The sequence below is a fragment of the Salvia splendens genome, chromosome 21, assembly GCF_004379255.2.
Source record: "Salvia splendens isolate huo1 chromosome 21, SspV2, whole genome shotgun sequence".
NCBI lineage: Eukaryota > Viridiplantae > Streptophyta > Magnoliopsida > Lamiales > Lamiaceae > Salvia > Salvia splendens.
Window position 1 is genome coordinate 22,261,521 of NC_056052.1, and position 21,559 is coordinate 22,283,079.

The 21,559-nt window shown below is 37.7% G+C and overlaps 2 protein-coding genes across 4 annotated transcripts; both read left to right on the plus strand.

Annotated features, from left to right (window-relative positions):
* The first annotated feature begins 1,496 nt into the window (after window positions 1-1,496).
* Window positions 1,497-15,397, plus strand: LOC121784566 (tRNA ligase 1-like). 3 transcript variants are annotated; one of them, XM_042182726.1, is made up of 27 exons: window positions 1,497-2,079; window positions 2,566-3,048; window positions 3,281-3,331; window positions 3,471-3,553; window positions 3,961-4,060; window positions 4,432-4,510; window positions 5,181-5,304; window positions 6,194-6,300; window positions 7,165-7,293; window positions 7,891-7,949; window positions 8,056-8,220; window positions 8,428-8,588; window positions 8,737-8,768; window positions 9,053-9,216; window positions 9,966-10,045; window positions 10,619-10,684; window positions 10,761-11,050; window positions 11,542-11,649; window positions 11,966-12,063; window positions 12,410-12,470; window positions 13,351-13,427; window positions 13,523-13,594; window positions 13,673-13,749; window positions 13,942-14,022; window positions 14,201-14,303; window positions 14,385-14,543; window positions 14,720-15,397. In XM_042182726.1, the coding sequence occupies exons 1-27, from the start codon at window positions 1,930-1,932 to the stop codon at window positions 15,110-15,112; spliced, it is 3,552 nt and encodes a 1,183-aa protein (XP_042038660.1). In that variant the 5' UTR covers window positions 1,497-1,929; the 3' UTR covers window positions 15,113-15,397. The 3 variants fall into 3 exon arrangements, with proteins under 3 accessions (XP_042038660.1, XP_042038661.1, XP_042038662.1); XM_042182727.1 differs by having other exon boundaries at window positions 2,572-3,048; XM_042182728.1 differs by lacking the exon at window positions 1,497-2,079 and having other exon boundaries at window positions 2,958-3,048; window positions 4,434-4,510.
* A 4,931-nt stretch (window positions 15,398-20,328) lies between these two features.
* Window positions 20,329-21,335, plus strand: LOC121783736 (inactive protein RESTRICTED TEV MOVEMENT 2-like). The gene is made up of 2 exons (XM_042181900.1): window positions 20,329-20,508; window positions 20,575-21,335. Exons 1-2 carry the CDS (start codon window positions 20,412-20,414, stop codon window positions 21,228-21,230), a joined length of 753 nt encoding a protein of 250 aa, XP_042037834.1. The 5' UTR covers window positions 20,329-20,411; the 3' UTR covers window positions 21,231-21,335.
* The last annotated feature ends 224 nt before the right edge of the window (window positions 21,336-21,559 follow it).

A 21,559-nucleotide genomic window follows, 5' to 3' on the forward strand; every position in this document is an offset into this window, starting at 1 on the left:
ATCATTCCCTAGTCCGGAAAAGCAATTTTCGGCCCTTCCTCAAACCCAAGGTTCTCAAGTTCCGGGTGGCTACCAGTCTTACCGTGTGGACGACCAAGATGCCCCCGATGGGCGATACGGGTGGGCACCCAAACCCAGATCGGGAGGGAGCGTCAGCTCTCAAACTCCTCTTCTTCCTACTCCTACTCCTCGTGGTGTCCGCACCCCGTACACTCCGGCGGAGATGGATCAATTATTCAAAGCCTATATGATTATCTCCGAAGATCCGGAGATAGGCACGAACCAAAGCGGGGATAGGTTTTGGTGGCGCGTCTCTCGCCGGTATAATGAAAACCTCCCGACTGGAACCATCGAGCGCAATGAGAGTATGATGCGCAATGCCATATTAAGAGCCAACGAAGAAATCCAAAAGTTCCAGGGGTATTACCTCCAGGAAGAGCGGTCGGCGGAGAGCGGCATGAACGAGTTCGACATCATCATTGCCGCCTTGACGACCTACCAATCCCTAAATTACAAACCGCTCAAGTACCCCAGCGCTTGGCAGGAGGTGCGTGTGCATCCGAAGTATAGGGGCGACGTATCATCATCCTCCAGCTCCTCCAGCAAACGGTCGAGGTCGTTATCCCTATCCGACGCCGGCGAGGATGAGGTGGCTAGCCAGCTTGCCGGAGCTAACTTGGATAGCCCCGACGCCGGCCCGAGTAGTTCCCAACCCCGGCCGCAAGGAAGGAAGAAGGCGATGGCCAACTGCCGTCGCGCCGCGAATCCATCCGCCCCCCTCCTGCTCCCTTTGTGCCACCTCCAGGGACGGACCAAGCATGTATCAAGAAGGGGCAAATGCCCCTCCTCCATTTTCTTCACATATATATAATTTTTATAATATTAAATTTATTTAGTTTAATTTCTCATTAATTGCCCCATCTAAAATACTTGAATTTTGCCTATGTATATTTTTGCCCCTCCCGGTATAAATTCCTGGCTCCGTCCCTGGCCACCTCAACCCCCACCAACTCGTTGTGGATCCTTTTGGCCCAACTCAATTTGGCCGATAGGTCAAATATGACCCCTGAGCAACTTGATTCACATTTGACAATAATACGAGGTCTCCGAAGAACATTGGGGATAGAGCCAGATGAATAGTCTTCAACGGGGTCTTTTTAGCTTTTAATTATGTATTTTTTATTTTTTAGGATTTTAATTATGTGTTTTTATTTTTTAGGATTTTAATTATATAATTTTTAATTTTTAGGATTTTAATTATGTAATTTTTTATTTTTTTTATAATTTGTAATAACATTTCGAGTATTTTTAATGCATTTTAATATTGTTGAAATGTTTTTATTTAAATTGAATTGCGGAAGAGATGAATGTGAGTGTTGTGCTATTAAGGAAGAACATGAAGTAAAAAAGTAATAAAAGTAGGTTCGCCTCCGTGCTCTTGGATGCTAGGAGTAGGAAATCAAACTCACAAACCCAAATCAAATTACTGTGTGAAATTGCTCCTTTGTATTGAATGAATAGAGTGAATAGGGTTTTGTGTGCAAAATCCCAGGTCATATACAGTGATCCACGTAGAACCGCCTAGCCTCCACCTTTCTCTCTTTCTCTTTCTCGGTATATCTCTTTCTTTCTCCACCGCCTCCGTCGTTGCCGGAAACCCTCCTCACCCCACTCTCTCCACTTCTACAGGCGACTCCCTGTCTCTCCACACACAGTCTCCACGCCCAAACACTCTCAACACCTCGGTCTAATTAGGAATTTATAGTAATTTTTTCCTTCTCTTTTTAGGTACTCTGAACAAGCAATGCTGTGGAATAAACAACAATTGTTGAATGCGATTGACTTGATCAATCCCCATAGTTGTGGACGCGTTGTGAATTGACGTTTTTATCTTCATATGATCGATACACATACTTCTGTTTCCAGTGAATGTCTGTTTCGCAGAGATTTTTCGGCGCTTTATCCAATACATTTCATTCTCGCTCGCCCTTTTCCTGTAGAATCTCAATCCCGTTTCGCTCTTTCTCGCCCACTCTCTCACGCTCATCCTTCTCCCCGCTCACAATGCCTCGCAAGCAGGTATATCGCTCTTCATCCAATGGACTCGTGTTTTGTTATCTATGCTCGGATTCTACGCTCTACTTTTTATTTGGTGCTTGATTTTGTGTTGGAGATTCCTTAACCGGGGTATTGCGAGTTCTGCTCTCGATAATTACTTCCAGTTTTTGTTTGTATTGGCACTCGGCTGCTACCAATATGGACTGACTGACCATCAGCGATTAACTGTCAGAATCAGTCTCCTTGAAATTAATTGTATGATGATGTGAAGCATTTTTTTCTTTCCGTTAATGGTATTTTTGTTTCTGCATTCGGAGTTTGCACAATCCATGTATGTTTGATCGTTTTTCCTATTATTGTCGCAGTTAGGGCTTACCGTTTTTCTAACATAGCCGCACCTGGTTTCTTCATCTAGCATACTTGCTCATAATATAGTTGTACCTTGCTTGTTGTGTATTTTGCTGGCTGGATTAGTGGTAATTGAATATGTATAATGAAACAACTCAGCTGCAGGGAGCCAGTAAAGAACACAGTTGGGTGGAGAAGTCAAAAGTCAACGAGTTATCTGCCTCATTGTCAGCTTTGTCGTTGTCAGCTTCAGGGAGTTCCTCAAATACTGGCAAGGAAGCTGCCACGGATAGGGTTGCAGAAGAGCCTGTTATGCCACTAGTAATGCCGCATTTTGGGAGCATTGGGGGGGTAATGGACCATGTACCTGCTTGTTCACAAAAGTCTGTATGGAAGCCCAAGGCATATGGAACCATAAGTGGCACCACAACAGTAGGACTGAGTTCAGCTCCAGCCGATCAAATGACAGCACCAGATCATGGAAACCAAACTGAATGTTCTGGGGCACCTGCTGCTGTTTCTAGTAAGCTGTTTAGTGAAAAATTACTGCAAAGCTTCACCACTGACAGCTTGACGTACTCACGAGCACAAGTTAGAGCAACTTTTTACCCTAAATTTGAAAATGAGAAGTCTGATCAAGAGGTAAGCTATTTCATCTATTCTTTTTTTCTGGATCGAACAAAATACAAAATATGCTAGATTCTGGCGTTATGATTATTTTACCTTAAATAACAGATGATTATTAATCGTTTCAAGTGAACTTTATGATATAAATGGCCCATATTCTTGTAGTTTTAATTAGTGTTGGGCAAAAATCAGATACTTCGGAGAGTGCGATATACATTGTTGACTTTTCTTAATGTGATTCTTGCAGGTTAGGACAAGGATGATAGAGATGGTTTCCAAAGGTTTAGCTACTATGGAGGTAGGATAATGTACTTTTTAATGTTTCTCTTGATCTTACTGATACAAGAACCTTTGTTCTACTGCTACTCCTTTGTTTTCCCTCAATTTGTGGCCTTACTTACTACATCGAAGATTTATGTTAACTTTGACTTTTACAGGTTTCACTCAAGCACTCTGGCTCACTTTTCATGTACGCCGGACATGAGGGAGGAGCATATGCCAAGAATAGCTATGGGAATATGTAAGGCTACCATTGATTGTCCTTTTATCCTGCACTTCCTTTCATTAGTCTTTTTGGTATCCATTTTCTCATGTACCGATTTCAGTGTAACCGCCTTGTATAGTGGTAAAAGTTAAAATATGTTATTTTTTACTAGGATGAATCATGCAATCCTTTTAATTTACATGTTAATACATGCTACCCAAAAAAAGGGAAGAAACAAGGGCCCACTTAGTAGCACTTATTAACTTGTAGTCAATATTGATCATGGCTTGAACTATTTGCTTAGTGAGTATCAAGCGTCTTTCACGTAATATGATCTAGAAATAAGAGAAGGCCTTCGAAATGGTTTGTATTGGTCTCGTGCTTTGCTGCTATCCTTTTATTGTTTGTTTATGAAAGACTGTTATTTGATGTGTGTACTACAGTTACACTGCAGTTGGTGTTTTTGTACTTGGACGCATGTTTCGTGAAGCTTGGGGTTCACAAGCTAGCAAGAAGCAAGCCGAGTTCAATGAGTTTCTTGAGGTAAATCTGGAATGACACAGTTATTACGTAGTCCAAGTAAAAAATGAAATTTACTGTCCTTTTGTTGAGTGAAAAGTAGATATAATTTTTTCAAGATTGCCTTTAGTTTTGAGATCGAATTACCTATTAAGACTTGTTACCATTTAAGCTTCAGTATTTATATGGTTTGTAGATTTTTCATCATTTTCATTCCTAATTTTTGATGAAGATACCCTGTCATCCAGTTCTTGCATGCATTGCTATATTAAGAATGGCTACTTGATAAATTTTACTTAATGTATTTAAGCATGTGGTAAGATTGTACTATGTCTCTGTTCTTCTTGGTTTTCTGTGTCATCTAAATAAAGAACCACTTTTTTGTTTTACCCAAGAGGAATCGTATGTGTGTGTCAATGGAGCTGGTAACTGCTGTATTAGGAGACCATGGGCAACGTCCCCACGAAGATTATGGTGAGTGAACTAGTATATATTCTCATTAATTCCTTGATATTCACTTTGAGGATAACCATGAACTATATTCTTGAAATAGACTTACTAAACTTGCTGTTCTTCAGTGCTAAAGAATCATCTTGCTGAAGACGCCAGTATTCCTTTTAAGAGCCCACTTTTCTCGTGTCCTTAATTTACAGTTTTCAAATTCGTTTTCTTGCTTATCTTTTTCACAAGTTTAATAAATTGAAGGTTTATTCTGAATAATTATACACTTCAGAATTTGTATTCCTTTTTAGTTGCATCGAAACTAGTTTTCCCTTATAAATGGAAACTTCATGTTTCTTCTTTCACACTATTTCCTTAAAACGAACATGAGATTGGATTAAAGATGGGCGTCACTTGTAGATCAAGCAGTTGATTTGGTCATGTGCTTTGAAGCAAACATGGTTGCATGATTTCTTCATTTGTTATGCTTTTCATTATGCAGATGTTTTTTTTTCGATTTTAGCCATCTGGTTGAAGGGCATGATAACATTATTTCCTGTTTTATTTTCCACTGCTTTTATATCTGTACTTCTTTGAAAGTATTGATGAATGTCTCTCATCTTTATTCAATTTTTAATGTTCATCCAAAAAATCGAGGCTTGTATTCCCTAATTTTGCATAACCTTTTACCTTTTTTCCACAGTGGTTGTGACTGCAGTCACAGAGTTGGGTAATGGAAAACCAAAATTCTACTCTACCCCTGCTCTTATAGCTTTCTGTAGGAACTGGCGTCTACCTACAAATCATGTGTGGTTATTCTCAACAAGGTGAGTTTTGATCTATCATCACGAGTTTAGACATATTTGGTTGATACATTGAACTTTACTTTGATATTGTATAAAAAAAAACCAAATATTGACTTAAATGATTACATTTGATGGATATATTAGTCTTCGTTTTGACATATGGAGACTTCAAATAAAATACTAAGTACTTTGTTTTGAAACATGAGCAATTTTCTATCATATTGCATATCATGAAAAAATATCACTAAAAGTTCAGCGTAAAATCAGTGTGAGAAATCCCGGTAAGGTGTATCATAGATGACGGGTTTTCTTTAGGCTTATGAGCTTATCCTGTCATTGTATGCGGATTTTCATGTCCTTGATGCTTTGATCTTCAATGTGAGGCTGTGAGTTTATTCCAAAATCTGTTTGTTATTGGTCCAATAGAACAATAAAAAGAATTTGATACTATTTTTTGTCATATCCAATACAACAATAGACAAATTAGATTTTCAGAAGCCAAATCTGTAGATGATAACTTGTTGTGTCCTGAACTTTAAGGTCACACGACCCAATCTGATAAGCGTACAAGATAGGAAGCCCTAACTTAATCCAAAACCATGGTCAAAGGTAAAGGGTTAACTCCCTCTTATATGCCATTCCACACTTTCGTGCGAAACCGATGTGGGATATGTATCATAGTCTAACTTTGTTCGTGCCTCCACATATAAGTCCAGAAACACTTCCATTTGTTGTGAACATTTGATTGGTTTAATTTATTAGGGAGCCTATGCATTATGTATATTGGGTTTAGGGTTAAAAAAGATAGTTTATGGTTCAGGTCTCTGGCCTTTTAAGTTGATCAAAGTTTAAAATAAAGATCAGAAACCTCTTTTAATGCATTTATTTGTATACTGTCTCTCTATTTCAGGAAATCTGTAATGTCATTTTTCGCGGCTTATGATGCCCTCAGTGAGGAAGGAACAGCCACGACTGTATGCAAAACACTTGATGAAGTTGCTGATATATCAATACCTGGTAAAGTTAGATCTAGATTGAGAATGCAACTTACTAAATGTTTGTTGCAATTTTGTCATGTTATCATGCTTTGATATTAGTTGTTAACGGATAATTGCGGTTTTTGTTCTTGCTTTGCCTGATCCTTCTGAGTCTGGTTAGATTGTTGGCCTATTTTCAACTAGATATACACATATGATATACCCTCCTGATTTCATCCTTCCTGTAGGTCACAAACTAATCCTATCATGTTCTATGCCACATGCATCTTTTATAAATTATGGAAGGCTTTCTTTGATGAATCTTGATAGCTCATTTGGTCGGGTAGACGGTAGTAAATCTTGTATGTTTGGGCCTTGTCACATGAATTTAGTTTTTATTTATGTGAAGTTATAAATTTTACACTTTATGTATTTAGCTGCATACAAAGTCACAAACTATAATTTTATAGTCAGGTCTCTTCCTTTTACCTCCTCCTTCTCTTTACTCCCTCTCTCTTTATGCCTCCTCTTAATTCTGCTACTCCTCTTTTTTTGCGTGATTTTCGCTCTCACTCCCTGTGCCTCCATTGTGTTATAGGCTCTTCCAAAAATACTTATTTATTTCCTAGGCCACTATTTTGAATGTAAGTCATGCATGCCGATAGCTTCTTTCCATATAGCATGTGTATTGTTCAGTATTGTGTGATTTTGAATTCTGAGAGCCATAACTTGATGAAGAAATGAGGCTGACAATGTCTTGATGTTTCAAGTTGTATGAGTTTGTTTTGTTTGCCTAGCTTCTTGCATGCTGCCAATCCCATCCTTGACGTTCACATTAGTAACAACTATACTTATTAGATTAGTTTTATAAATGCTGATCTTTATTCTTTTCTCTTACTTGCAGGATCAAAAGATCATATAATGGTGCAGGGTGAGATCTTGGAAGGTCTAGTGGCTCGGATAGTAAGCCAGGGCAGCTCAGAACATATGAAGCAGGTTTTGAGAGACCATCCTCCACCACCAACGGAAGGAGGTAATCTGTATTTATCCGAATTAAAATCTTCTTTCATGCCATTTCACCATCCTTTTATATGATAGCTTTCTGGGTTCACTGTCAAAGCTATTAATCCTAAAAAAGTGTAATAACAAGAACCTATGATGAGTTCGAATTATCTATATTCAGGACATTTAACATCCAGGAAATATCATGGCCCATAGGTTACAGTACTGTGCATATAATTTGAAAAGTTGTACATCTAGTCTCAAACTTATTTTCTCATTATGTTTCCTCCATGGTACTATCAATGTATGTACTTTATTTGCTAATCACATTTTACATGGACAAGTGAAAAAACAACTTAAATCTTTTTGAAGGTGGCTTTGGGCAAAAACTGTTTCCAGGGTTGAGGGTTCATAGTTACATGACAAAATAATAGCCTCTTGTCAATTTCTTATTTCATTTATGTTAGTTCATTTTCTTATTTCATCGGGGAGAATTCTTGCTGCTAATTCCAAATTCTATGGTTGATGTATGAAATGTCTTCCTGCTACATGTGATCATATATTGTGCACAACTTGAACTTGATTTTTGTGTTGATGCATGCTCTTCTGTCTAAAAATTGCTCTCCAGTTGACCTAGGATCCAGCCTGCGTGAAATATGCGCTGCGAACAGAACCAATGAAAAGCAGGTTACCTGATATTTCTTCTATCAATAATTCAATATGCTTAATTTACTAAACTGTCTTTGTAGTGTACTTGGAAGGCTAATTTTCTATATGTTATTTGGTTCTGCAGCAAATAATGGCGCTTCTTAAGAGTGTTGGCACATCTTTCTGCCCAAACTATATGGACTGGTTTGGAACTGAAGCTTCTGATAGTCAATCGAGAAATGCAGATCGATCTGTGCTGTCAAAGTTTCTGCAAACCCGTCCAGCAGATTTTTCTACTACCAAATTACAGGTTTCTCTTGCAACTAATTATTGACTTTGCAAACTGAGAGAAATGGTGAAATTTGACAAATGAGCGTTCTATTATCTTTCATGGACAGGTGGATCGAGAGTTAGTTTATTGAGACTACATTTTTTATCTCTTAATTATGTTGATGCTCTACTATCCTGATAGGTATTATAAGTTCTATGTCGTCAACTATTTTCACCTTTGCTTCAGGAAATTGTTCGTCTGATGAGAGAAAAACGCTACCCTGCCACCTTTAAGTTTTACCATAACTTTCATAAAGCGGATTCAACCACAAATGACAGTCTTCATTTTAAGATGGTTATCCATGTCCATAGTGATTCAGCTTTCAGAAAGTACCAGAAAGAGATGAGGTGTGATGAAATCTGTAAATACATAAGCTGCAAATCAATTTTGCTTCTTGTTATACTCATTCCTATATAACTACTCTAGGTGTTATGCATTGCATATAAATCTTCCCGTACTCTGTTTTTATTTATGAACAAATATGTCTAACTGCAGGATCAATCCTGGTTTGTGGCCATTATATCGAGGTATATAGTCCACTTTAAATATCAGCATTTATCTTTGTTTTTATTCGCTTATTGGTCCTGAACCTGAAATTATATCTTTAAAAGTCGAGTTAGCATTACTTATCTCATGAAACATAGACGTGACGCCCGTTAGCCAAACTAGCGTTGCATGCTTCAGAGAGAACTATCTCTATCTTTATTTTCTGTGTTGTTCCCTTTGATATTCTTTGCTTAATCTTCTTTTATGAAATAGTAGCTGATGCTGACATTTCCAGAAATTGTTGTATTATTTGTTACTTTTCCAGGTTTTTTTGTCGACCTGAACTTATTCAAGGTTAATGACGGAAGATCCTTAGAGTTCCCCAAAAAAGCTAGTTCCGAGAGTGAGTTAACTGGCGAATCAGCAAAGGATGATTTAGCAGATGAAGATGCAAACCTGATGATCAAGTTGAAGTTCCTTACATATAAGGTTTGGGATCTTTGCATTTGTCAAAATCACTCAGATAATTTTAGGTTGTTTGATTAGATTTCATCTAATTGTCTTCAGTAGCTTGAAACTATGTCTAAATGAATCTCAGTCATCTTTATTCATAGTAATTTATTAGTTATAATCACTGTGGACTTATTTGGATGTTGCTAATGGCCAATAAGCCCTTTGCCCTGCCCTTGGGCATATATTTTTTATACAAATTCTGAAAAAAACTTTGAGCATTAAACCTAAATTAGTTCAGTATCCATAAGTTAATAGTTTTCAGGTTTAAATTTTGTTCATTTTGGAGGACTGCTCATTATTCTTCATTTGTTGATTTTTTCTACTAATGTTTTAGATTTTTATTTACAGTGGCTCCTTTGCTGTAGATGCAAGTATAGAAATATGTGATTTTCAATGTCAATGAAATACCTCTAATGCAGTGTTATGATAAAATTAAGTTTAGGCTGGTTTATGGACTCAAAAGCATGACGAACTTAGGCACCTGAATATTGAGGACTGACTGCTTTGTAACTGTTTGTTCTTTTATCTAATAAAAGTGTTTTGTTCTTTATGAAAGAAAACATAGAAAACCTGGTGCTATTAAGGATTGTTGTTGTCTATTACTACTTCTTCTAATGTTGCACATGCTCTTATTATGTGCCAGGATGATATCAGGGTCCATTACTCTATGTGATGTTGATACAGCAAGTAATTGATGAATTTATTTTTCTTTTTCCAACATGCAGATACGGACCTTTTTAATTCGGAATGGCTTGTCTGTTCTTTTTAAGCAAGGTGAAACTGCGTACAAAACCTACTACATGAGGTATGTTTTCGTAAACCTCACTTAATGATTGTAAGCGTAAATTGAAAATAAGAACTAAACTGTACCTCTTCATCAGTGAACGTATTGTACGAATAGCCAGTTGCTCCCGAGTAATGTTCTGAAAGAACTGTGGCCCTTGTATTGGGTTCATGCTGGTTCTTGTTTTCATAAAGTAGTTTTGAAGACTCCTCATGATTTTGTGGAGTAAATTAGTTTTACAAGTTTCATTTTTGAATTTTTGTAAGTTTAATTTTTACTTTTCAACTGTTAGCCTATTAAATCTTGGGAAACTTGACAATGGCCAACACAGGACTACTTTATTGGGATATAACAGTCTTGCATCTTCTGCAGTCCATATTAATGTCTATGGAAGTATTTCCTAGGACATAATGCCGCTTATGATTTGATTTTTACTGGCTTCCTTTGTTTATAAGATTTTCCTGAAAATCATTATACTTTCGAGGTCCTAAGATATCAAGGTCCTCCAAACAAATATATTGGCACACCTGAGTTGTAATAATAAAAATAGTGTTATTTTCTGTTGTGTCTATAACTTATGTTTGGTCAACCTAGGCAAATGAAGATATGGAATACTTCACCTGCAAAGCAAAGGCAGCTCAGCAAGATGCTGGATGAATGGTATATCTTGATATCTATCTACATTCTTTCAAACCTGTAATCCAGTATCTGATTCGTTTGTTTTTCCCCTGTTAAGGGCTGTACATATGCGCAGAAAATATGGACACAAACAACTGCCCTCGTCCACATATCTTAGTGAAGCAGAGCCATTCCTTGAGCAATATGCAAAGCGCAGTTCCGAAAATCAAGCTTTAATTGGTTCTGCTGGTAGTTTTGTTAGAGTTGAAGATTTCATGGCCATGACTGGGGGAGGTCAAGATGAGGAGGGTGACCTTGAACCAGAGCGAGATATGACACCTTCAAGTCCATCTCCCATGGTTAAGGAAACCGTTGCTAAGGATCATGGACTTATTGTTTTCTTTCCAGGTAGGAATTATATTTAGTTTTATGGACGTTCTGTGTATCACTGTATATTATAAATGGGCTAATGCATGACATACTGCTTGTTATATAGTATCATGAAACAATATCCATGCCCACACAACTGTAGCTGAATTTAAAATATTAGTTCAAAACAGAAGATCACGTTAATTCATAAGGATTTTTCCAAAAGTATTGTCCTTGTCCTCAGAACTCTTTATGGAATAATATGTTATTCCAGTGATGCAAATTCAGCCTCAATCTTAAATTTCTAATCTTTTCTACAGCATTGTGCATCGGGTTTGCTAAATCAAGGAATTTCCACAAATAAAAAGGTTGAGCACATTGCATTTCCATTGATTTCGGTGTGTGTGTGTGTATCTGCATGCATATTTGCACAGTGCTTATCTGGTAAAGGATCTCCTACCTTATATCTGCCCTGTCATATTAGTCCTAATATTTTATTTTCTGAAATGCACTGTCAATTTCCTATGTAGGAATCCCTGGTTGTGCTAAATCGGCACTTTGTAAAGAAATAATGAGTTCTCCTGGAAGGCTTGGTGATGATCGTCCAGTTAATAGTTTGATGGGTGATCTTATCAAAGGTATATAGGATAGCTCAATCTCATTTGAACTGTGCAATAACTTACAGTAACCAGTTTTCGGATGATATAAAATGAATGTGTTCGATCATAATAAAATTTTTTATTTGGAGTGCTATAAATGCCAAGTTACTTGCACAACCCTGACACAGTGCTAAGGAAATGGGTTTTGTGTGTGTTGCATGATGCGAATTATGTGGCCATTATTGTTCCTTAGGTTAGGCCATTCAGGTGAGGGCTCTACATGGTATTGTTACTTTGATTCTAGAGTATCATGTTGTTTACCTGTATCACGATTAACCAATTGTGACATAATTAGCGAGATACTGGGTGAAGGTTGATCAAGAGTACCGCAAGAAACCGTACTCCATTATGCTTGCTGACAAAAATGCTCCCAATGAAGAAGTTTGGAGAAAGGTCATACTTTTTCTTTCCATCCCTGCTTTTGTATTTCATCCAGCAGCATGTTTCAAACGTTGTTAAGTTTTTGAGATGGCATTTATCATATAAAAGGAACTGCTAGGTTTTTGCCCACTTCACAATGCTATGGTAGTGTGCCATCAACTGTCATCATCACATAGTAAGCACAAAACACAGTATACGTGATTTTAAAAGTACTGACACAGTTTTTTCTCTGTCGTGGGAAGATATGACATTGGGCCTTTTCATGCCTTCTTCTGGGGTAGGGGGACTAGTTGATGGCAGGTAAAATTTTGTATTTTGTTGAGTTTAACTTAATTTGTATGTTATTCATTTTTTGCAGATTGAGGACATGTGTCGCAGCACAGGGGCATCTGGTGTTCCAGTCATACCCGACTCAGAAGGTCAATTTCTTTCATGGATTCTTATCATGAGTTTAGGAACCTTGCTATTCTTGTGAAAACACTTCTGTTTTTATCTATTTGAACTTGCTTCTGTTCTTGTGAAAACAATGCTTATCTCTTCAATGCTGTATTCTTTACAATTTTTACTCTATTAAATACTATCTGGTCATTATCAGAAACCTATGAGTGTGCTGACCTGTAAGCATTCCTGTGTTGTCTAGTTCAATTCTTGCACCCTCCAGAAACTGGAAAGGTTATACTAATAGATGTTATGTTGCGAAAATGAGTTGCTTGACTTGCATCATTGATTTGTTTTGCGGAGTATCATAATTATCATTATTGATCTTGAGGTCATTCATGTGATCTTTAGTTTAAAAAAGGCGTTATTGCCTAGCAGTAATTTTAATATGCATATTCTGGTTTATATGCTGCAACGTGGTTTGTAAGATCGGAGGCTTATATTTGGTAGGAAAATTTTATTTTTAAATTCAAGATATAAGCTCCAGAGATGAGTTCAACTCATCCTCGAGGCCATCGGTTGGCACCAAGGTCAAGCATCTCTTTATAGAAGGTCAGAATATGACATTTAATCACTTGTGCACTTTGTATATGCCTGTAACGTGTAAACTAAATGCCAGAGCTTATAACAACATGGAAACTCAAATTTGTGAACTGTACAGAGTTTGAAATGCCACGATCTTCTGCTCGTACGAGAGCTGATTGGTTGATGGTGCTGATAGTTCATGCACTTCATCACAACTCTACTTCGAACATTTTTGTTTCTTATGGGTTCTAATTAATTTTCTATAGTTTATCCTTTCTTTCATATTTCCGCTTATCGGTTTGTTCATCATCTATTTGGTCCCCTGAAATTGTGCAGGGACTGAATCAAATCCGTTCTCGCTTGATGCTCTTGCTGTTTTTATATTTCGAGTGCTTCACCGTGCTAATCATCCGGTAATAATGATATTAGCTGTTTCATGTTGGGTAGCCCAATTCTTCCTTCTCGGAAAAGTTACACCTGATAATTAATAGTCATTTGCGTCTTCTAGGGAAATCTTGACAATTCATCCCCGAATGCTGGTTATGTGCTGTTGATGTTCTACAATCTTTATGAGGGCAAGGTAGAGTTGTTTCAGTCTAATATGGCAAACCTATTGCATAAAAAAGTCATTAATGGTGCTATTTTCTACAATCTTCAGGATCGTAAGGAGTTTGAAACAGAGCTAATCGAACGTTTTGGCTCTATTGTGAAGATGCCTTTATTGGAACCCAAAAGGTCAGTGTTTCATATAGTTATATGACTAACTGGCAAACTCTTAACTATTTAGGTTATATCGATTTGTTTAAATCATTTGTCTGCTCTATCTTCCTCCTTGATCATCAGTCTCTCTCTCTCTCTCTCACACACACACACACACATTTGCTTAGGACTCACAGTCTTTTTTATACAAATTTGCATGTGAAAAAGACCTCCTCTACCCGAAAGTGTGAGATCTATCTTGGAGGAAGGATTAAGTTTATATAAGCTTCATTGCCGACAACATGGAAAGTAAGTTCCCAGTTCCGATCTCTGTATATCTTTAAGCTGTATGTCTCTTCTTGTTGGTTCTGTTGCATTGTGCTGGTGCATCGCCTATTCACCTCTCATATCTGCAATTTAGTTAGCCTCATCATCCCGCATGTTGACTGTCATCGGTTTAATTTTTTTAATGCTTCTGATCCGCTAGATTGGATTCCACAAAAGGCCAATATGCAAAGGAGTGGACCAAATGGGAGAAGCAGTTACGTGATACTTTGTCCGCAAATGCTGACCATCTCAATTCTATTCAGGTCAGTGTTATCACTCTCTTTGAAAAGCAGAAACTTCTTTTTCATTGGTGCTTTTATTAAATCATGTACTCTTATTCATAGGTCCCATTTGGTGTCGCTGTTGAAAAAGTTATCGAGCAGCTTCAAGCAATCGCAAAGGCAGATTATAGCCCACCTAGTACTGAAAAACGGAACCTTGGGGCCATCGTCTTTGCTGCTGTCACTCTGCCTATTTCAGAAATCATTGATCTCATTCATAATGTAAGTGGTACTATAATCTACGATAAGAAATTATTTAAATGGCCACTATAGTATCCTCTCTCATGATACAACGCTATTATTTTTGAGGACTGTATAAATCTGTGCTTTCTAGTTTATCATCTGGAAACTAGCTTCGAGGGATTGCGGACAAGTGATCAATTGTTATCATGTAACAGTTAGGTATGAAGGATCCGAGAGTCGAAGGTTTCTTCAAGGATAAGGATCTGAAGAGCAGCCTCAAAAACGCCCATTTAACTCTGGCTCATAAGAGAAGCCATGGTGTAACTGCTTTAGCCAGTTTTGCTCCGCATCTCAACCAAAACGTTCCTGTTGCTGTCAGCTCATTACTATTCAGCGACAAGTTGGCAGCATTGGAAGCTGATCCCGGAGTAGTTGATGGAGAGAAAATAGATTCGAAAAACGAATGGCCACATGTGACTTTATGGACTGCTCAAGGTGTTGAGGCAAAAGAAGCGAATGCGTTGCCTCAGTTGCTTGCACAAGGAAAGGCAACTCGTGTCGAGATCAATCCACCCACCACCGTAACGGGAGTTCTCCAGTTCTTCTGAGTCTTCCGTGGCTCTTAATCAATTTTGTTCAAGTTGAGATTATCTTTTTGCTGCATGGATTCTCAATTAGGATACTCATGAGTCGTGATGAATGTAAAGAAACTGATGATCCTAGTTAGATGTAAAAACACAAATTTGATCATCTGTAAACTCTAACATCATCATCTATGAATGCCAAGATTAGCAACTACCAACATGAACATCCTTGTGTTTATATTTGGACTATAGTATTATTTTAACTTGAAAGCTTGAATTCAACATGGACCTTCCAATTTATTTTGCAAATTGTTTGTAAATATTTCTCAATTTAACATCAAAACTAATTACTTTACTTTTGAAAGATAGTATCTTCCTAAACATCAAAATGACGTTTTAACATTGCTTTCACGCTCAACTTGATAACATGTACTAGTATTTGAGATAAGTTATCTCTAATTGCAAACTTACATCTAAGGGGGCGGATGGTACCATGAAAACTAATGGGTATGTTACGTATGTAGATAGTGGGCTTTTCCTAAATACTCCCTCCGTCCCACAAGATTACACGCTCTTTCCTTTTTAGTCCGTCTCATAAGAATATGCACTTTTCAATTTTAGAAACTATCTTCCCTCTAATGAGGTGGGACTCATTCCCCACTAACAACACTTTAATCATTTTTTCTCTCTATATCTCTCTTACTTTACTAATTTTGCATTAAAACTCATGCCGAACCTAAAGTGCATATTCTTTGGTGACGGAGGGAGTACATGTATAGTGGTATTTGGTGTTTGGTTAAAAAAATAGTGTGTATTATTTGTTTGAATGGGAGAAACCCTGAAAATAATTATAAGAGCATCTCCAATGGTAATGGGCCAGTCATAGGCCAGTCATAGGCTAGCCACAAACTCCTTCTGCCACATCATCAGCACTAAAAACTCCTCCTGCCACATCATCAAGACAAGCAATATGCTAGCCACAATAAACAAAATTATAAAAAACAAATAATTAACAATCACACAAAATACGGAATTAAATTTACGACACAGATACGGGAAAATTCAATAATAATAGTAAAATTAAAAAAAGTACATTTATTAAAAAAATTACATTAATTTAAAAAAACCCCTCTTCCACACACGAGCCCCGCCTCCGCCTCACTCCTCGTGGCCGTCCCCGTCCCGGTCGTCACCGCCGTTGTCGCCTCTATCCGGGACCCCAAATCTGCGGCATCTGAGCCCCCCAACTGTGCCGAGGCGGCATCCAAATCGACCCGCATACTCTCGAGCATTGAGTGAAGAAACCCCAACATCATCTGCATCCCGGGTTGCATCCCCGGTACCCCCTGCCCGCCCTGCATCCCCTGCTATCCTGACATACTACCCCCGACTGCCATCCCGGGCATCATCTGCTGCCAAGGGTATACATGTTGTAGTACCCGGCCATCGGACCCCATCCACCTCCCACGGGGTACCGTGGGAGTTTGAGACCGGCTCGTCACTGGAAACCCCTCGTTGTTGTTATCCATTTTGCTTTATTGCACTTGTACAGAAATTAAGTGAAAGAGAAAACTCGTTAAAACAAGCAGTGCGAATGAAAATGACGTGCAAATCGCGTATATATAGTGTTTCGAAAATTAAAAAAAAGTGCTAGCTGATCGCTCGCCGATCGCCCGCCTACAATGGGGCCAGCCGATCGGCGAGCGCTCAAAAATCAGCGTGCGCTCGCCAAAATTCTCACCGTTTTTCTGCTCGCCGCCTACAATGGTTCGGCTAGCAGACCGGCCAGCGCCAAGAATCGGCTAGCTGGTCCGCTAGCCTCCATTGGAGATGCTCTAATATGACTAAAATAACCTTATTTTGGTTTATGAATATACAACCGTCTCATAAGTTTTAATTTGACCAAATGCACTGAAACATTGCTCTCCACACCAGAACACCTAAATCCCTCACATGCCTCGCACTCTTCATCGCCAAACACTTCCTTCTCCATCTTCGTCCTCTCCACTGCCTCCGCCGTTGCTGCTTCTCCCGTCACCTTCCTCCGCCTCCCCTCCCCTCCCCCAATCTCCCGCCCGACTCCAATTAAGCAAACCCAACAGATCGAAAGCTAAACTCAACAGATCCAAACGACATCAATTAATCGTAGATATTTCGGATTTCAATTCCACTATGGCCGGCTGTCTGAATTTCAGGAGACCACGACGTTGACAACGTCAATCGGAGAAGTAGCACCGGCTTAAATAGTCACCGACGGGAGCAATGGTTGCTTCGATCGAAGAGACCTGGGGGCAAAAATGGTCAAATACAATATTTTCAACACAAGCGAGAAACGCCCCTCCGACCATCCACAATAGGAATAGCTCAGCAATAGCCCAGCCATAGCCTAACCACTGCCACATCATTAGCACTAAAAATCCTCCTGCCACATCATCAAAACAAGCACATAGCCCAGCCATAGCCCAGCCACGTAATATCCACATCACTATTAACAAATATATACAAAATGAAATAATTAACAATCACACAATATACGAAATTTAATTTACGAGACATATACGAGAAAAGTTTAATAATAATATTAAAATTTAAAAAAGCACAATAATTTAAAAAAATACATTAATTTTTTTAAAAAAATACAATAATAAAAAGATAGAGAGTACTCGTTAAAACAAGTAGTGCGAATGAAAATGACGAGCAAAGCACGTATATATAGTGTTTCGGGAAAAAAAAAATTTTAAATTTCTAGGCACGGATGGTAGCCTAGAAATACCTTGAAAAACCACTGTAGACAAACTCGTTGCAGTGTTTGGTAGCTCTGAGAACTACCGCACGACCGGGTACACAGAAACCGGGTTTCTACCCTACGCATACTACTGTCTGTGTCTTCATGTTAACACAATCCGTCTCAAGTGCAGGTATTAGACCATCCACAATGCCGCCCAGCCGACCGCCGGCGCTGGGCGGTCTATTGCAGTCGCCCAGCGCTCCGCGGTTTCTCTCTCCATTCGCCCGTTGGGCGACTGCAATAGACCGCCCAGCGCCGGCGGTCGGCTGGGCTGCATTGTGGATGGTCTAATACCTGCACTTGAGACGGATTGTGTTAACATGAAGACACAGACAGTAGTATGCGTAGGGTAGAAACCCGGTTTCTGTGTACCCGGTCGTGCGGTAGTTCTCAGAGCTACCAAACACTGCAACGAGTTTGTCTACAGTGGTTTTTCAAGGTATTTCTAGGCTACCATCCGTGCCCTAACTATGGATGTACCTATGTTTCAAAGTAAGCATGTTTTATTTTAGACCGATTTAATCTTTCACTTTCGCATGTCCTATTTTATTTTAGAGTGAAATACATAAATGGTACTTGATCTATCACTTTCGTATATAAATGATATCTAATCTTTATTTTATATTATTTTTTACCTATAAATCATTTTTTTTTGTACCTGATGCAATTTTCACCACCCTCTTTTCTTTTTAGTATTTTATCTTCTTTTCTTCTTTCTTTTTCCTCCTTAGTTTATGTTTCCTCTTTTTCTTTTCTCTTCTTTTTCTTCTTTCTTTTTAGTATTTATACATACATCTAATTGCATTCATAATATAAATCAATAACAACACACTTAATTAAATTAATTATTTAAAGTAATTAAATTAATTGAATATTTTGAATTAAATTATTTATACTCATTTTAGGGTTGAAACACCTAGCTAAAAATATTAAACTCTTTATCATCATGAATACCATTCACAATTTTAAATTTTGATTAAGACTATATTGATTAGTTATTAATTTAATATAAAATAATAATTATTTATTAATTACTTTTAGTTTTTACCTTTATAACAATAATATTATTATAATAATTAAATATAATTATAATTATAATTATAATTATGATTAAGTATATTTAAATGATATTAAAAAAAATTATTAATTTATAACATCAAAATAATAATATTAATATTGATTAATAATAATAGTATAAAGAGTGAGGAGAATTAGATAAAATATTATAATATCACTTTTGGTACTAGTTTTGTCAATGCCCAAAATATCTTTTATGACACAAATGAAAAAATCAATTTGTTTAGAGGGTATTTTGAGGTGAAAATTGCATCAGGTACCAAAAATGTGATTTATATGTACAAAAAATGATATAAAATAAAGATCAGGTACCATTTATGTGCGAAAGTGGAAGATCAGATAGTACCATTTATGCAGTTCACTCAATACTAAAAAGAAAGAAGAAAAAACTAAAGAAGAAAAAAAGAAATAAGAAAGGAAGAAAAAAAATCACATATTTGGTTCTATTTAATTGAAATTTCCAAAAATATCCTCCATAACAAAAAAATCACATTTTTGGTACGTAGGGTTATTTTTGTCATGTGGTACCAAAAACGATATAAAACAAAGATCAAGTACCATTTGTGTGCGAAAGTGAAAGATCATGTACCATTTATGTAGTTCACTATTTATTTTATACTCCCTCCGTCCGCGAATAGGAGTTCCGTTTTTCCAATTTAGTCCGTCCGTGAATAGGAGTCTCCGTTCACTTTTACCATAAACGGTAATAGTGTCTCACATTCCACTCACATTTCATTTAAGACTAATATATACAAGTGAAACTCATATTCTATTAATTTTTTCTACCCACTTTTCTTAACATTTCTTAAAACTCATGTCATTAAGAAATAAGACTTCTAATGGTGGACGAAGGGTGAATATTTTTTTTCCGAAGTGGAGAGGAAACGTAAATATTCGAACTAAAATTAGGAATATGGCCTTCATCTTGTAGTATATTTCATTCGATCATGATATACTTAAAAAAATGCTTATATGGTAAAATTAAATTGAACATAAATAAAGTAATTTAACAATATATTACTATGAATTATATTATTAAATATAAGTATGTACAAAATTTAGTCTAAAAACATGAATTCATTTCAAACTACTAGTTTGACAATTTTTATTACCTTGTAATAACTGGGTTCAGTAAGTGAGGTAGCATATGGTTGATGAAGGAGTAGATAGGAGAAAAAAGAAATCGAAACCGTGGAGGTGGAGGGTGTGGGTGTGGGTGTGGGTGTGGGTGGGGTAGTTCCTAACAAAAGCAACCTCTGTTCTTTCCCTCTGCACCAAGGTATGAAATGAATAAACACAAATCTTGACAGAAGAAAAACAAACACGAGAATAAAAGAATATCTATCGCCAAAGAAATGTCAATCAACGCTACTTCATGCTAATATATAACACGCGTATATGTTCCATTGATTCTCATTCATCCAACAAAATCAATACGCAATATATTCCTATCTAGCTATGGACGCAAGTGCAGCAATCAACACCAGTACCTTTCAGCCGGCTTCCGATTTGATACAAGAGGAAGATTGCAACACTCTCCTCCTCTATCTCCCTGGTATGTGTGATTGATCAATTTATTTCAATTTAGGCAATTTCAGATCACCAACCTAAAATTGCACAGGATTCACGAAAGAGCAGCTGAAAGTGCAGCTAAAGACAACGAGAGTCGTGAAGATCAGCGGTCAGCGCCTGCTGCCAAACAACCGGTGGAGTAGTTTCCAGAAGGATTTCCCCGTCCCCGAAAACTGCGATACCAACAAAATAACCGCCAAATTCGAGGAAGGAATATTGTACGTGAGGCTGCCCAAAGAGGAGAAGAAACTCGCACCTGCAGAAGCTCCGCAACCGCCTAAACCGGCGGCGAAACTAACGACGCCGCCGGCTCCTGCTGCGAAGATCGATCCGCCTCCACCGCCAGCACGTCCACCAACACCAATTAAAACGCCTAAAACTAGTGGTGAGATCAAGCAGAGTAGTGCTCCAAAATATTCTCCCGAAAAACCAGCTGAGAGCAGAGAAGAAACGAGATCTGATAAGAGAAGACGTGAGGCGGATGGCGGCGATCGGAAGGCGGAGAAGCGCGAGAAAGGCTCGGGAAGCGGCGGCGGATCAGGTAGAGTTGAAGCGGATTACAACAAGCTGAGCGCGGAGAGCCCTGCGGCGAGATTGAAGGCTGCGAGGGGGCGGATTAAGAATATTGTGGTGCTTCTCTTCGTATTTGGGCTTGGGATTTATGTTAGCAACTTGCCATGGTTTTCAAAGAGAGCTCAGGACTGAATTTGTAACTGTAGTGAATAAAAGGGGGGAAATGTAATTTGCTTATAAACTCATTATGTTAGAAAACTTACTTTATTATATTTCAATATTCATGTCATTTTACAAGATTTAACTGTCACCTAATCTTGGATTACGATACAGAATTGATAATGTGGTTATTAGTTACTCTTTGTCATTAAAAACAGTTTTTTTGTCCTCTTAACACCTCCACAAAAATTTGTCAATTTTCATTTATATAGATCAACTCATGTCATACTATCATACAAGTATAAATCTAATTTTTTATTGACTCGTTATTTTCTTCATTCACAATATGTTTATTGATAATG